Source organism: Haematobia irritans, chromosome 4, assembly GCF_050003625.1.
Source record: "Haematobia irritans isolate KBUSLIRL chromosome 4, ASM5000362v1, whole genome shotgun sequence".
Taxonomy (NCBI): domain Eukaryota; kingdom Metazoa; phylum Arthropoda; class Insecta; order Diptera; family Muscidae; genus Haematobia; species Haematobia irritans.
The window spans coordinates 44,580,093-44,596,184 of NC_134400.1; the positions used below are offsets into that span (position 1 = coordinate 44,580,093).

The window sequence follows — 16,092 nt, forward strand, 5'->3', positions numbered from 1 at the left end:
ACATAATACACTACAATACGAATTGAAAAATAATAATCTTATTTAACATATCAACAAATAAGAACAAAACAACAAAACATTAAATATTGTTACGAATGTGATATTTCTAGATTTAAGTTTATTTAAATTAGTTTCCGTTAATTTAAATTTCAAATTGTAACGAAAAATTTACGTCATAACTTGTTAGTCATTTCTTTATTTTCTAGTACTTTCCTAAACATCTTTCGTGTTCTTAGTTTTCCAATTGTTCATTGTAAAAGTAACGCCTTTTGTTTTACTTATAATTGTAGTAATATGACTATAATAACTTATGTTATGCCTGCACGACATATACCAGATAGTAGAACGCACTAGATTATTAGCATAAGCCTAAAAGGATAGAAAGTTCTAGATAGCCAAGACAATGAACATAAGCCGATAAATATGTGCGTACCAGATAGTAGTAGATTAATCTAGAAGGTTCTAGGCCAATTGTAGTTCCATTTCATCCTCATAGCTACCACAGACTCCATGGCTGAACAAGAAGGTTAAATCATGGGGCCATATGATTACAATTTTTTTATTTCGACCAAATTTTAAGATGTCAAAATCATATGTTTATGGTGATTGCAGCTCTCCAAATGACACTGCATAGCAAATGCATCGCAAACAAACTCGCGCATTCGTAGCTGGAGAATTGTTCAAAGATGACTTGAGTATCTTGATAACATATTCCAGACCCAAAATACCACGCACATCAGTTATTAAACTGCATCATAAACTGTTTTTGTTAATAGATGGCGAATATCCATTTGACTGACTTCCATTATTAACTTTGGTCTCATATCGGCGTTCCCCGGATGAATTATCTACTTCACAATAACTCATAGGTGACGCAATTAAATTTGAACCTTTATTTTTCTCTGGATTTGAATTATTTTTTCAGGACAATTGAAAGAATAAATAATTGCCACTTTTACCAATGCCATACGATTCTTTTATCAGCTGATTTTGACTTCTTAAAATTGTAAACAACATATTGAAATTTTTTGTTTTTGTTATCGTGATTCAACCTCCTTATTCAGCCATGCACAGACTCGTAAATGTCACCACAACTATCGCGAACTGTGATGGGGGAAGCATATCAAAAAGTACAAAATGTACATGAAAGTATTTTGCCATCACTACTGTTAGAAGAGCCATTTTATTTTTTGTGAAACGCCAAATCAATAAACATCTACACAATCGTGTTTTACTTGACCACAATGATTCTTCTATAATTACCTTAAAATGCACTTTTTCTAATAGTTTGCAAGGGTTCTTATTGGCGTCCTTCGAAATTGATCTAAATAGGCACCTAATAATTGCACTGATGAGAAACTTTTTCATAGTAACTTGGCGTGGTACAACTTCTCAATAGTGACGGCGCTTTTCCGACGAGTTTTTGATGTCGTATATGATTGTTTTCGACGTAGTGGGGATTCTCAGAAGCGCCCCCAAATTCAAAAAATGTTGGCAGGGTTTAGGCGTCATCATCCATATCTCCGTGGTATATTTTAGTTATATTCTAACGGTCTTTTGATTACTAAAATTAATTTTTAGACTTGAAATTAATTATTTGAAAAACATTTAAAATTTTAGCATTTTTCATGCGGTTGTGTTTATATTTATTGAAGATATTACTGATTTATGCGCTTTACAGACTATCAGTTATTCCGGACGGAATGTCGGTGTTTGTAAAGAATCTTACAATGTGTCGGATCGATACGACTTGTCGGCGATGACTAAATAATCGGTAAATGTGTTATCGATCCCATAAACATGCAGGAGTATCGATTATGCCTTCGGACTTAACTTATAATATGCACAATATATGGGATATGTGCGACACGAGCACTGTCGTCCGGAATAACTGATAGTCTGTAAAGCGCAGTACTCAAAAAATTAGTCAGTAACGAGTACTTGTAATCAAATACTCCCTACTTTCCCAACACTAGTAGTAGTTTGGTTTATTGCAAAATATTGTTAAAATTAAAAGCGTAAAGTGTTACCGTAATATAAAAAGTTTATTATATTCAACAACAAAACGAAACTAAACTGAAGGGGACGCTCTACGACCACGTTTATATTCCACTACCATATACGATTTTTAAAACCGTTCCTCCTTCTTTTTTAATATGTAAATATCAAAAAATCTTAAAGGAAAATAATACTATGCAATAAATATTAAAAAGGTGGTTCTTGCTTATTGATCTGGTGGTGGTTGGTCGGTATGTGTGTAGTCGCAGTTGCCGAAAAAGGAAGGTGAGCTATATCTAGATAAATGAAATTAATTATTCATTATATGGCACGCACAATCACCTATTGCGATGGTAATGATTGATATAGGTATCATTTTATTAATTACTTAAATGTGTGTTATTGGATATTGATTAACAAGAATTAAGTCTATGTATTATGTATCAATTTACACCTTGCTTGGATATATTAGTGTCATACGAAGAGTAAATATGGCACTAATATATCATTAATACATTTCCAATGTTATTTTCAATATACTATTACTTTAAATCTTAATAATTGAAGATTGCAACACCTTGACACTTTGACGTAATATTCCTTCCACCCAGTCTGCGAGCAGTACATCCACATTAATATTCTAAACATCAACATAAGCCTATATATACTTCAGTACCACTGAGAATCGTTAGTATCCTCAATCGTTAGTATCCCGATTGTGGATCTAAAATGGACTAATATGGGCGCAAAATAATTTTAATGCGTTTACGTTTTTCGTGGTATGCTTTTAATGTGGAGCATTGTCAGGAACATATACTTTTTTTATACACTTGGAGCAGATCGCAAACTCCATACCTTACCAATATGGGGCAATAATGTTAGGTATAATGGCAGCCCGATATTTCAGGCTCACTTAGACTATTCAATCCATTGTGATACCACAGTGGTGAACTTATCTCTTATCACTTAGTGCTGCCCGATTCTATGTTTAGCCCCATGACAAGCGACCTTCTTTTTATAGCCGAGTCCGAACGACGTTCCACTATCCACCGCTGAAAACCTTTTAGGTGATTGGTCGAAACTGGGTTTGAACCCATAATCCTGTGTATGCAAGGCCAGCATACTAACCATTGCACCACTGTCGCTCCCGTCATTAATGTAAGATTTGTGCGAAATGAGTCAATACAGTACGAAACGAAACCACTACCATTTCCTATACGATTCTTACATTGCACTTGTATCCTTCACACCTGTGCAGGCTAAATGTTATACTCATCTTGATTTCCTGAATTTACACGATTTTAATTATTGTATAATTCTACAACATCCTTACAAATATCGAACGATAGACTGATTTTTGTAAACCAAATAGTACCCTGGATCCATTTTGGACCAGAAGCAAAAGGAGAAGGCTTCTTTCGCATCATATACATACCTCTTGAGGAAAAATGTAATCCGGAATTAATTAGTTTATCCGTTATGGTTTTTGTATTGGTTTTGAGTAAGCAGCTTAATGGAAAAATTATACACCCCTTTTTGATAGTCGGACATAAAAAAAATATATGAAAATGTTCAAGAACAATTTTCCCCATTAACGTTTCTATACATTTTAGCTAGGGGGCTATAGCCCCCTATTTATGATACAATAATGTAATACATTGGAAAATCGTAAATAGGTTTTCAAATCCTGGGGGGCTAAATATTTTCTGGAGGGGTCTAAGCCCTTCCCCAGAGGCCTTTCTACGCTTATGGTTTTCCCTGACTCCTATGTGGAAAAATCAATATATCTTCTAGTTAGGCAAGATGATTACCTTCTGAATTTTATGGAATTTTAATTAATGTGTCCAAATAAATGCGACAGGGGAAAGTAAAATATGAACAAAGGCTCACAAACATCTAAGAGCACGTGCTAAATTATCTCAACCTAACTTATTTGAAAATATCCAACCTCTTATATTTTTGCATCAGAATTGTTTCGTCGTTACTATTTCTACTAAATTTTGTTTTGACTTACATTACGAATATGCATGTCTTTCCATGTGAACAATTTCTTTCTGAACGTATTAATAAATAAATGCCCAAAGAAATTATGTTTGTATTGTACGAATAATTGTTTACTTCCCTACAATGACCCTCATCAAAATCGTCAAATACTATCCACCCAACAAACATGCCATCTCTAAAGCAATTGACCGAAGGGGGGTCCTATGCGGTAAAGAATAGAATGCAAACCTTAAACGGCAATCACAATGGAACGACACGGAACCCAACCAACGTAAAAAGAAAAAGACATATACATGCTCTATAAGTTAATTAACTTTAATAGCTGAATGTTAAGTGAACGACACAAAATCCAGTAGTGCAATTCTATATATAGGAAAAAGTTGCATAAATATTATTAGCAGTTATTTTTGTGAGTTAGTACATGACTTTCTGGGTAGTCTGATTATACGCATAGCTGCTTGATTGGCATGGTAACTCTCGATGGTTTGAATGGGTGTTTTTAAAATTGTGATATAGGACAATATTTGTGCAAAATTTATGTAATGTTCCTCTATCCTATACGAATGCTTTCTTTCGTATTCCAAACAAAACAATTGATTTTGGTAACAAGTCATTTCATATCGAATAGGAGTCGAACGTATACAATATGTGTCAAGAAAAAAATGGACACATTCTTTAAATTTGAACGTATTCTCAGGAAAATTTATCAACCGGTCCCATCGCCCACATTCCCGCCCCTTCCGACCGTGAAGGCCTCGTCCCCATGACGTAGGGACAACGTACACACCATGATCCGGACCATGGGATTTAACCAGCTACAGAGAAGGACTCATCAGCCGGATATATTACAAAACAAGAACAAATAGTAGGTTATTCAATAAAACAAATGTATTAGTTATCCAAATATGCTAAAATTCTAGACTTGACCATTTCTATACTTAAGTTAGTGTCAACTAGATGATAGATTGAATTAAAATTAATGCACATCCTACGAATAGGCTACACAGAAGCATAATTCGAACGTTGAAAATTAATGAAAAGAAACTGGTAATTCCTAGATGCCCTAAAAGGAACATTTATCCTAATCCTAGATATCAATTCAGAGCATGGAATGTCCCCACAAACTAGTCTATACATCATCATGGAGCTCAACATCGTCCGTCGGCTCCTAAGAGTAGGCAAATGAATCAGCCTCAATCTAGAAGTGTAAGGAGGAAGAACAAAATCACTGTTCCAATGAAGATGTCTCAGAGTGAACAACAAGAACTGCTTCTGAACCGATTTTATCTTATCAATGTAGACATCATACTGAGGATCCCAAACGATAGAACCATACTTCAGAATGGGTCTAACAAGGGCAGTAAAAAGCCTCTTGGTAACATAAGGGCCTGAAAACTCCTTCGCCCTACGCTTTATGAATCCTAGAACCCCAGATGTTTTACTAACCATCGAATTAATATGATCATTGGAATTAAGCCTACGATCCATAAAAATGCCAATATCAACAAAAGAATCAACCTCCTCCAATAACGAGTCCCGTATACTATACCGAACATAAATATATCTAGACCTGAAGGAACGAATAAACTTGCGTTTCTTCAAGTTCAAATCCATTAGATTTACCCTACACCAAAGCTATCCAAATCATCCTGTAATAAATGCACCCGACCAGAATTATCGAACGAGGAGAATAAATTAACATCATCAACATAAATAAAAATCCTAGAGTTTGTTTGAGTTTGAGCAGAGAGACATTCGGAGCAAAACTTCAGAATTATCCCAGGAATGTCATCTGGACCTCCACTGGTGGACGCCTTAACCCCACGCAAATACCCATACACAGACAGACTATCAAATAATGGATTTGCCACTCGATCAAGCGATCTAATACAAATAGGGATATGAACCATCAGCATCATAAGTACCATTCCTATAAACAGATTCAAAATAGCCCGCGATACAGTCCGCAATGGACTGGTCCCCATAAAAGTCAACACCCTACCTCCGGATCTTCGATGGCCTAGTCTAAGACTTACGTTTCATCGTAACAAAATCATAAAAAGACCTCGGGTTACAATGAATGTCATTCCTAACCTTATCAATATAACGAACATAACACGCCATTGATTCCATATTATTAAACTAGTATGTCACACATTTCAAAGAATTCTCTTCGAAGATATGCTTTTTTTTTGCCACCCGCAATTATCCCTCTGGAATTGAATTATCTCAAATATGAATCCTACATTCATAGTGTGCTATGTCGACTTTGGATGTTTTTACAAATGGGTTCTTGGGTTCTCTACGGAAATATCTTTTCTAATATTTCTATTCCAATATGAGGAATGGTCATAACAGATATGTCCTAAATGGATGTATATAGGGACCAATTATTGATTTTATACCATTTTATATACTTAGTTCTATTTTGTATATAAAATGCATTCTAGAAAATAATGTTCAATTATCTGGAGGAGTGTTTCCAGTTGTGATACTAATCACAACACAATTGTGGTAGATTCCGCAACTGTTCCGCAACATTAGACATAAGAATCATGTACTTGGTTTAATGATTTATTGTTTCCATTAATCTCTCGAAAATTTTGTTAAATTAACTTCATTCAAATAGAAAATGAGATAATCCTGAAAATCTCCGATTACTTTTGACTTAGTTTACTATGGTCTCGTGGTAGCGATATAATTCATTCAACAACATACTTCTCTCACAATAACAACTCATGCAACTCACAAATAAGCAATGTCACTTGCACCCATCATAAATGCAAAAATTCTCGTCGTTTAGTCTGAACTAAACTTTGCCTTAAGCCGGTCGTTGGTCATGTGAAAAGTCATACGTATGATATTCAAACGAAACCAACACATTTAGATGTTTTACCTTGTGAACTTAGTAAGAATATGTGAAATGTTGCATATCGCGATTAGGTAAAGGGCCAACAAATTGTCCTACGTTATAAGCGTGACGAATCATTTCATTGTTTGTTGTTTGAATTTCATGGCAGATAGGACTTATTTAATTTTTTCAACGCCTTTTGCGAATGCTAAGAGATTGCAAATGCAAATTTTATATAAAGAAAAATATAAATAATAAATATGATGGTTAGTATTGATTATACATAAAAAAATTCACTAAAATTTTTCCAATTAAAATTTTAATTGAGTTTTAAAAAATATTCAATTAAAATTCAATTGATTCAACAAATGTTTTAACTGAAACAAAAAAATTAATATTATCAATTTTTTAATTGACCTTCAATTAAGTTTTTAATTGATACTATCATTTCTGTGGTTGGACATTTTCAATTAAAAAATTAATTGGATCAATTAATTTCGTGATTGTATCAGAAACTTTTTTGTGTGTACGTAATCAAAGATAATAGTAATATGAAAAAATCGGTTTTAGTTTTATTTAAAAAAATGTATAAGAAGCTATTTACTGTTGGTGTCTCACAAAATATCAAACACCCAAAGGTTTTTTTAATCAAACAACTTTTTTAATTGATTAGCCCCATAAACATAATTTTTCTGAAATGCTGGTGGTATTCGAGACAAGTTAGATGGATTGAATATTTAATTTTATTTATCCCAATAATTTGTGCTATATGTTTGATTAATTGTGATGTTTTATTTCAGAAATTTAACCCAGTGACTACTCAACATGAATGAGAGTAAAACGAATCGTCAACGCATTCGAAACATTTTCGAATAAAAAAATACAAATGGAATTACTAATACGGAATTGACTTTCATATGCAATTAGATATTTACTACCCCGTAAAAAAATGAATAAATCTTCAATATAACATCCATACTATAAAAATGTCATACTGAAGCTGGCCCAGTAATTCAAAAATTTAGAAGATAATAAAACAAAAATCAAGGAATCTATTGAGAAAATCACGATAGTTGCTGAAAATTCTGCTCGTAACAGACAAGTAAATAAAGTCTCTAAAAAATACCATAAATTAACAAAAAAAAACAGAAAAAGAAAAAGAAACACAAATTAAAACCGTCTTCGAAGATTGTTTAACGATAAAGCCATGAAAGAATTTACGAAATTATTTACCTACTATATTTTTCTGCCATTTTTTACATTGTCTACACCAATCTAAACATTGTTTACAAAAGATTAATATTACCTTCGACCGACTACTATACAACGCAAACTTTATATACAAATATATTTATTTATATATATATAAACCCCACGGAAAAGGGACACGATAACAACAACTAGGTCCTCAGTTCTTATTTTTGGATGAACGATCAATGACCATTATCGCTATCTATCCCCTTACAAGGCCTCGCAAATAAGCCATAACTTCCTTTTGGAAATTCATCGAATCTTTTGAAATAATTCAAATTGGATCCCTTTGCCTTCTGCAAAATGCTAGGAGGATCCCTGTGCCATTGATACTTTACGCACTTTCGATTGGTTGAAGCAAATGATAACGCAAGCGAATTTGGAAAACGAAAATGTTTAAATTACGTCAACGAAGCTGTCTTTTGTTAACTTTAGTACTTATTTTATTGCCATGTATTATTGTACTAATGATAATGGGTCCAGAATTATCCACCGAACAGTCGCTGTCTCAGCGTCTAGGTGAATGTCATATGCGTTTGCAATATTTGGAGTCAATGTACCGGACGCGCCAAGAAGATTTAGCCTTGCTGTCGCAGTATTTAATATTATTACAAAATACCAGTAATGGGGTCACAGCCTTACCTGGTGGGTCATCATCCATAGCTGGTTCCTCGTCATTTTTGGATAAGAACTCTTCAAGTCTGCTTAATACGCCACAAGCTCCTAGCTCATTATTAGATGGCCTCTCGGCAGAGGCACGACAGATATTACGCAATGCCTCGCAATTGCATTCGCAACAAATGCATTTGTCTGCTTCATCCAATGTACGTTTACCCACAGCCTATCATTTTTTGCCATACCTAGCCGATGATCCCAATTCATTGCGACCCGCTCTACTGCGTTCCCATGGACGTACGGATGTTAGTATTGTTTTGGGTATACCTACAGTTATGCGGGAAAAACAATCCTATCTCTTGGGAACACTACACAACCTCATTGAGAATATGAATGAGGAGGAGCAAAATGAAACTTTAATTATTGTCTATATTGGAGAGAGTGATGCGGAAAGTGTTCAGCAGATAGCAAAAACTGTTGAGGTGGCTTTTGAACCCTATTTGGAATGTGGTTTGATTGAGATAATAGCACCATCACCCTCATATTATCCCAATTTTGATAGGCTACGGATAACACTGAACGACTCATTGGAGAGAGTTAAATGGAGGAGCAAACAGAATTTAGATTTTGCATATCTAATGGCTTATGCACAGACTAAAGGTAAGTTAAAGTTATTTTTTTTTTACTTATTGCACATCATAATCTGACCTTTTAACGAACAAATGTACATCTTGGTGAGTTTTCTCGTTTTGTCCTCCTTTTACAGGTACATTCTATGTCCAATTGGAGGATGATATATTGGCCAAACGACATTTTATAACAACCATGAAAAAGTTTGCTATAACAAAAAGTGCTTTGACCAAACCAGATCAACCGCCATGGTTTCTCTTGGATTTTTGTCAATTGGGATTCATAGGAAAAATGTTCAAGTCTGCCGAGCTACCTTATCTGATAACATATTTTCAAATGTTCTACAATGACAAACCGGTCGATTGGTTACTTGCCTATTTCATGGAGTCCAAAGTATGCCGCAATGATCAAGATCAAAAACACTGCAATCAAGAAAAGGCCAAATACTGGCTCCATTATAGACCTTCACTTTTCCAGCATATAGGCACAAGCTCGTCGCTCAAAGGTAAGGTGCAAAAGCTAAAGGACAAACAATTTGGTTCCAAAGTACCCTCGTTTTATGCCCACAATCATAATCCACCGGCCGTTGTGAAAACCAATATAGCGCCATATAAGAATTATCAACTGAAACGAGCTTATCGTGGTGAAACCTATTTCTGGGGCCTTTTGCCCCAGCCTGGTGATCAAGTGCAATTCACTTTCGATAAAGCGACTATTCTCAAACATTATCTATTTAGAAGTGGTAATTCGGAGCATCCTTCTGATCGTTTCTACAATACCACAGTGGAAGTTCTACCCGCCGATACATTGAGTGAAAGTTCACCCGTCTGGAGTTTTTACAACTCTACCAATGATGGTTATCTAATTATAGGTGCTTTTGACAATATGGGTGTTGCCGAGGGATCAATAGATTCGAAAATTGGAGCCATTAAAGAAATACGCCTTCATGTCCATGGAGACAGTGAAAATTGGGCTTTGTTGAGTGAAATTGATCTACAGGCCGAAGGTAATAAAAGATGATGGATTTATGATGAAACGGAAACAAAACCTAAACAAAATATTCTTTCTATGTAATGTACGTCTCCTAATATCTTGGTGTGTATTATTTATTGTTTTAATGCCAACTATGACGAGATACTGATGACTATTACCTACAATACTATATGGAATTGTTATACATTATAACAGAGCATTTGAAAAGTTCTCGGTCAGGAACATAGAAAGAGGTAATATCATTAAAACCATATGATTTTTAATTAGCCCTAACCTCTAGAATACGCGTTTATGAAGAATAGAGGTGATATTGGTTGCTCCCTTCCATCTATTTCTCTTTCTTTGAACAAAGTAATAAATTTTTTATTAACAGTTGAAATGAAAAACCGAATATATAGAGAGTTCATTATTAAAAGATATTATCTTTATCTAAAAAAGGATCATTTTGAGACTCTTCTACCTGCAAGTACACCATTATTAGGCCAACTGCAAAGGCAATAAAGTTCACAGGTCAACTCAGCAAACCGATAAGCACACCAATAGCTGCGGGCTTACTAGATATAGCACCAATTCGAATTTACCCATATGACTGGCCTCAAACAAACTCCTCGATAAGCGGAAACAATCGCCAATATCCACTGGGTAATCCAATTCACGGGGGCAAGGTGAAAACACAACATTATCATCTGTTCTCATAATTTGAACTTTGCGAAAGTGGTTCATTGAGACCGACAAGAACGTTGTGCTTGGATATGCAATGACTCAGATATAAGGTTTCATTCGTAGAGCTAAACATTTCGAATATATGTCATAGCACCAATCCGTGTAAAATGCATGATAGAAATACAGATCCAGAAATTCGAGAAAATCATAACTGACCCTAACTCCCACTTACTTTACGCACACGAGTAACCTCAACGTCGACATGCAACCATAGCTCTTTCAACATTTTCCTAGATAGATGCTCCTATACAAGTGTGCCAATGGAATGACATCTGCAAAATGCCAATCAGATTATAATAAACAAATACAATAATTTAATGATCGACTGCCTTGATACCAGAGGAACACAACATAAATTTGAGGATTATCACTTCAGTTCCTCCAGGCTGCTACAGAAACAACAACTTGATCGCCGAAACTGAGTTTGCAATAATTCTTAAACTAATGATCCGACAACTGTCAAATTTATACACACGACTTTAAAAGGTTAGGGCTAACTAAACTAAAACTAAAAATTATTTCTATTCAATAGCACTACTACCAATCTATTTGACAGCCCGGGGACTTTTCAACTGACCTGTAAAGCTACTCAAAGATGTTTACTGTCGAAATGTTTTTGATTTTCCTTTACAATTTATATTATCAAAACAAATGTACATCAATGTCCCATACTCCACAGACATTTTTATTGCAATGCGAAAAGCTATACTTTCATATTACCGATTTTAATTTTTGTACCTAAATTTATTTGGTTACAATAAACAAAGATTGCAATAATTTTGTCTCGAATAAGAAAAATGCTCGATCAAGAGAAAATATCAAAATTTGCTATTACGATTACTAGCTCATAGGACATCAGCTTTTCTTCACAAATTTTACACAATATACAAAGAGGAATTGAACAAATATTTTTAATTAAAGACAAAGTGAGGAAATTGTATGTTTTCTAACAAATTATTGCTTGCTTGTTTAGTCTTCGATAAATTTCGTTATTTTATGATAGTTTTCTTTAGGCTTTTTTGGTCTATTTTATAGCTATTAAGGTGCAAGGTTAAATACTTTATTTATTCATTCTCATCTTTTAGTTTAATTAGTTCCGATTTAGTTCAGTTTTTTAGGAGCTGTACCATTTTTCATACACATTATTTGTCCATGGTATTACAAATTTATATAATAAGACCTGTTAAATTGAGGGATGCTCTGATTGTAGAGCCAGCTTTGTGTCATTTAATAATGACATACATAAAACTAGGTAGGGAACCACCGTGGTGCAATGGTTAGCATGCCCGCCTTGCATACACAAGGTCGTGGGTTCGATTCCTGCTACGACCGAACACCAAAATGTTTTTCAGCGGTGGATTATCCCACCTCAGTAATGCTGGTGACATTTCTGAGGGTTTCAAAGTTTCTCTAAGTGGTTTCACTGGAATGTGGAACGCCGTTCGGACTCGGCTATAAAAAGGAGGTCCCTTGTCATTGAGCTTAACATGGAATCGGGCAGCACTCAGTGATAAGAGTGAAGTTCACCACTGTGGTATCACAATGGACTGAATAGTCTAAGTGAGACTGTCAACTTTATTTTCCCGCCGGAGCAATGGACTTGCTTTTGCGGCTTTTCGAAAAATTTTTTCTTCAAGTTTAACCTAAAAATTTGATATGGAAACATTAAAAACTGTCGCCATCTATTTTTACTTTTTTCGTTTGAGTGATCTTTTTATGAAAAGAGTCGAAGAAGTCGACTTTAGTTTAAACTTTTTCAATATTTGGAATTGAAAAGTAAATGGAATAAATTCAATAAATCAGATCAGTGTCTTAGTACATTAAGCAAACTTGATTCCTCAAAATATCCTTATTAGACAAAATTTTGATTTTCGTTCAAACCATTGGAAAAATCTAAAGTCCGAAGCAGAATAAAATGCTAAGGGTACAAAATATTACTGAAGTGGATCAAATAACTCAACTACAAAAATCTTAAATAGATAATAACTATTTGTTATGGCTCGAATGTTGTTTTTTCTACATGTGTTTTTTTGTATTTAATGTATTCAGCTCTCTATTTATTAAGATATTATTTTTGTTTTATTATTATTATTATATATTTTTGTTTTAAATTGTATTGTATACATGTTACCTTTAAATTTTAAAACTATTTTTTACACAATATTTTTTGTATCTGTTTTTAAGAGAATTATTAGAGGTGTTTATTTTTTTGTATAATAAAAAGAATCTGTAGGCTTGTTTTCTTTTAGCACTGGAAAATCTAGCCGCGAGCAAATAAAGGAAAACACAATACTCGTTTACCTCCAAAAATTTACAAAATTGAACGATAATCACAGGAAGCAAACGAAATCATATTTTTGTAGTGGATTAATTGTTCAAATAGTACAATAGAAGATATTATAGCTGGGATGATTTGTTATGACACCTTACTACTTATAAACAAATATCAATTATCGATTTATTCAAATTCCATATGGTAATGCTACCGATATTTGTACTAATGAGATATTCTCCAGAACTAAAAGAAAACAGGCCTTATATTATGTACTGTGATTTGTTATATAATTTTAGATATTAAAATGAGTACTATTTTTCGTAGTACATACACACACACCACACACAAGTTATATAAACCTTTACAAATAAACAACAAATCTCATCCCTATTATTTTTATAAGCTATATGCCATAAATATAACGCCAAGTTGTATAAAAACGACAAGTTTATGTAAACTAATTAAGCAACAATTTAAATATATTTCTAAAGGCCAAAAAACGTAAAACCTATTGTTTGCAATTAGACTGCTTTTATTTAACTTTTTTAAAGTGTGTAAATTAAGCCGGAAGAAAGAAGAGAAACCCCGTAAGAATTTCAAGAAAAAAATTACCATTGGTATGCTAATTAATTCTTTTAATATTGTGAAAAAAAAATAAAAAGAACATAATTGTTTGTTTAGTGTTTAAAACTAAAGCAGCAATTATAAAATGGAAAACAAAACGGCGTTCATAATTTAGTAATTATCGAGAGAACCAAAAACACAATTTTTAAATGTAAATTTTTAGAAGTATTTTTTTCATGATTGTAGTTGTGTAACAAAACGGAATAAAACTAATAAGAAACATAACAGCAAATTAGAAAATTGTGTGAAAATAAAAAAGAATTTAAATAAATAATTTCCAAAAAAATCAAAACTTGTTTTTTCATAAATCTTTTTCTTTTATGTAATATCAAGGTTTCCCTCGGTTAGTAGGGTAAAATTTGCGGGGGAAGGGTTTGTCACAAAAAATTTAATATTTTAGCAACCCGAGTAGGGAAAGGACGTTTGGTTTATTTTAGAAATAGAAAAAACCAAAATATGTTACCTTTGCCGAAAAGGACTATAATTCGTAATCACCCCCCACAAATTGAAAATTCCATACAAATCCTTCAAAAACTATATATATGCTATAGGAAATTTTATTTAATTACCTGAGCTTTAGAAAATATATAAAATTTTGTCAATATTTCCTTATTTTCAAAATTTATTTACTATAGGATTTTTTTACTACTTGTTTTTGGAAGAGTAAGTCAGTCTTTTTGTCTTGGAAATATCATTTGTGTAATTTTTGTAAGGTGCGCACAAAGATAAGTTGCGTTTCTAGAAATAGTGCTCATGTTTTCAAAAAAAGTTAATATCCCATTTTTCTCACGAAGCTTAACAGTTTAGTCATTGACAATCTCTGTCTCACACTTATTCATTATTTTTTTAGAAATGTGCATTGAGGATTTTGCTAGATTTTTAAGTTTTTTTTTATAGTTTTAGAATTTTTCGTGTTAGTGCCTTAGCAATTTTTGATGTATGTAATTTATATTTTAAATCTCATTATTGCTCTACTTTATATATCTATCAACATATGGCCCATAAGGGCTCAGTTTGATTAAATAAATAAATAATAATTGTCAATATGGGGATTTGGCCTAACACCCACGTCTATTATTCCTCGGATTCCGATGTCCTCTCTCCATGGTGGTGTTGGATGGTCCAGACACTACTTCTGTGGGCCATGCCCATTGCCCTTGGGAGTGAACTCCACATTATCTGTTATAAGCCGTGGTAATGGCGGGATTTCATCTTCGCCATCATCCGGTATATGAATTACCGAGACCGTGGTCAAGAGCGTTGGAGGGGTTGGTGGCTGTCCTCGTGGTGTGTTATCGGTTCATTGGAATCCGTGGATAGTTCAATCATTCCGCTATGACGGGTGATATGAGACAAGGCAGAGGTCGCACTGGGTTATTGTGGCTTGCCAGCATAACCGAGGTCATTGCGGGCCCAGCGGTGTGCCACAGCCCGAGGAATACTCTGTGCCGATCGGGGACAGTGGGTGCAAAAGATGATGAAAAGAAAGAGAAGACCGATAAACATTCTACAAATGTCACCATACAATCAGTTGAAAATGATGACGACGAATTAAACAAAATATAAAAAAATAAACAAAAATTCAACCTTATAACTAACATGGAATCCCAAAATCGAGACGAGTTGGTAGCAGAATGGAGGAAAGAAGGAATAAGAAAATTATTCGGAAGATACGGAAAAGTATAATGGATTCAGAGCAAATCGATAGTAAAAATTTACTAAAAGAGACAAGAAAATCTTGGGAAGTACAAATCGAAGAAATCAATGACTTGTACTGGGATTTAATGACGAATCATACAGGGTTCTATGAAGATATCAACCAGGAGGTTGAGGCGTTGAAGAACCTTTACGTGCAAAATAAATCTACGCTCATATGGGAATTAGAGAAGCATGAAGAAAGGTGTAAGGAAGGAATTTGGAAATCGCATCACTCTCCTTTGCGCCTGCAGGTCCTCACTTCGGAGGAAATGTCCCAATCGTATACATCCGAAGAAGCAACGCCTAATGTAATTTCCTCGAATTGGGACGAATTAAAAAAAAAAAACATAAACACAAATAATTAAAAAATAGCAACAATCTCCTTTGCGCCTGCAGGTCCTAACTTCGGAGGAAATATGGCGTGTGTGAC

The 16,092-nt window shown here is 34.0% G+C and overlaps 1 protein-coding gene across 3 annotated transcripts; it reads left to right on the forward strand.

Moving 5' to 3' along the window:
- Positions 1–1,969: 1,969 nt before the first annotated feature.
- Positions 1,970–13,847, forward strand: Mgat4a (alpha-1,3-mannosyl-glycoprotein 4-beta-N-acetylglucosaminyltransferase a). Of its 3 annotated transcripts, none has more exons than XM_075307800.1 (3): positions 1,970–2,283; positions 7,654–9,379; positions 9,486–13,847. In XM_075307800.1, exons 2-3 carry the CDS (start codon positions 8,497–8,499, stop codon positions 10,367–10,369), a joined length of 1,767 nt encoding a protein of 588 aa, XP_075163915.1. In that variant the 5' UTR covers positions 1,970–2,283; positions 7,654–8,496; the 3' UTR covers positions 10,370–13,847. The 3 variants fall into 3 exon arrangements, with proteins under 3 accessions (XP_075163915.1, XP_075163917.1, XP_075163916.1); XM_075307802.1 differs by lacking the exon at positions 1,970–2,283 and adding an exon at positions 6,815–6,945; XM_075307801.1 differs by lacking the exon at positions 1,970–2,283 and adding an exon at positions 6,974–7,119.
- The last annotated feature ends 2,245 nt before the right edge of the window (positions 13,848–16,092 follow it).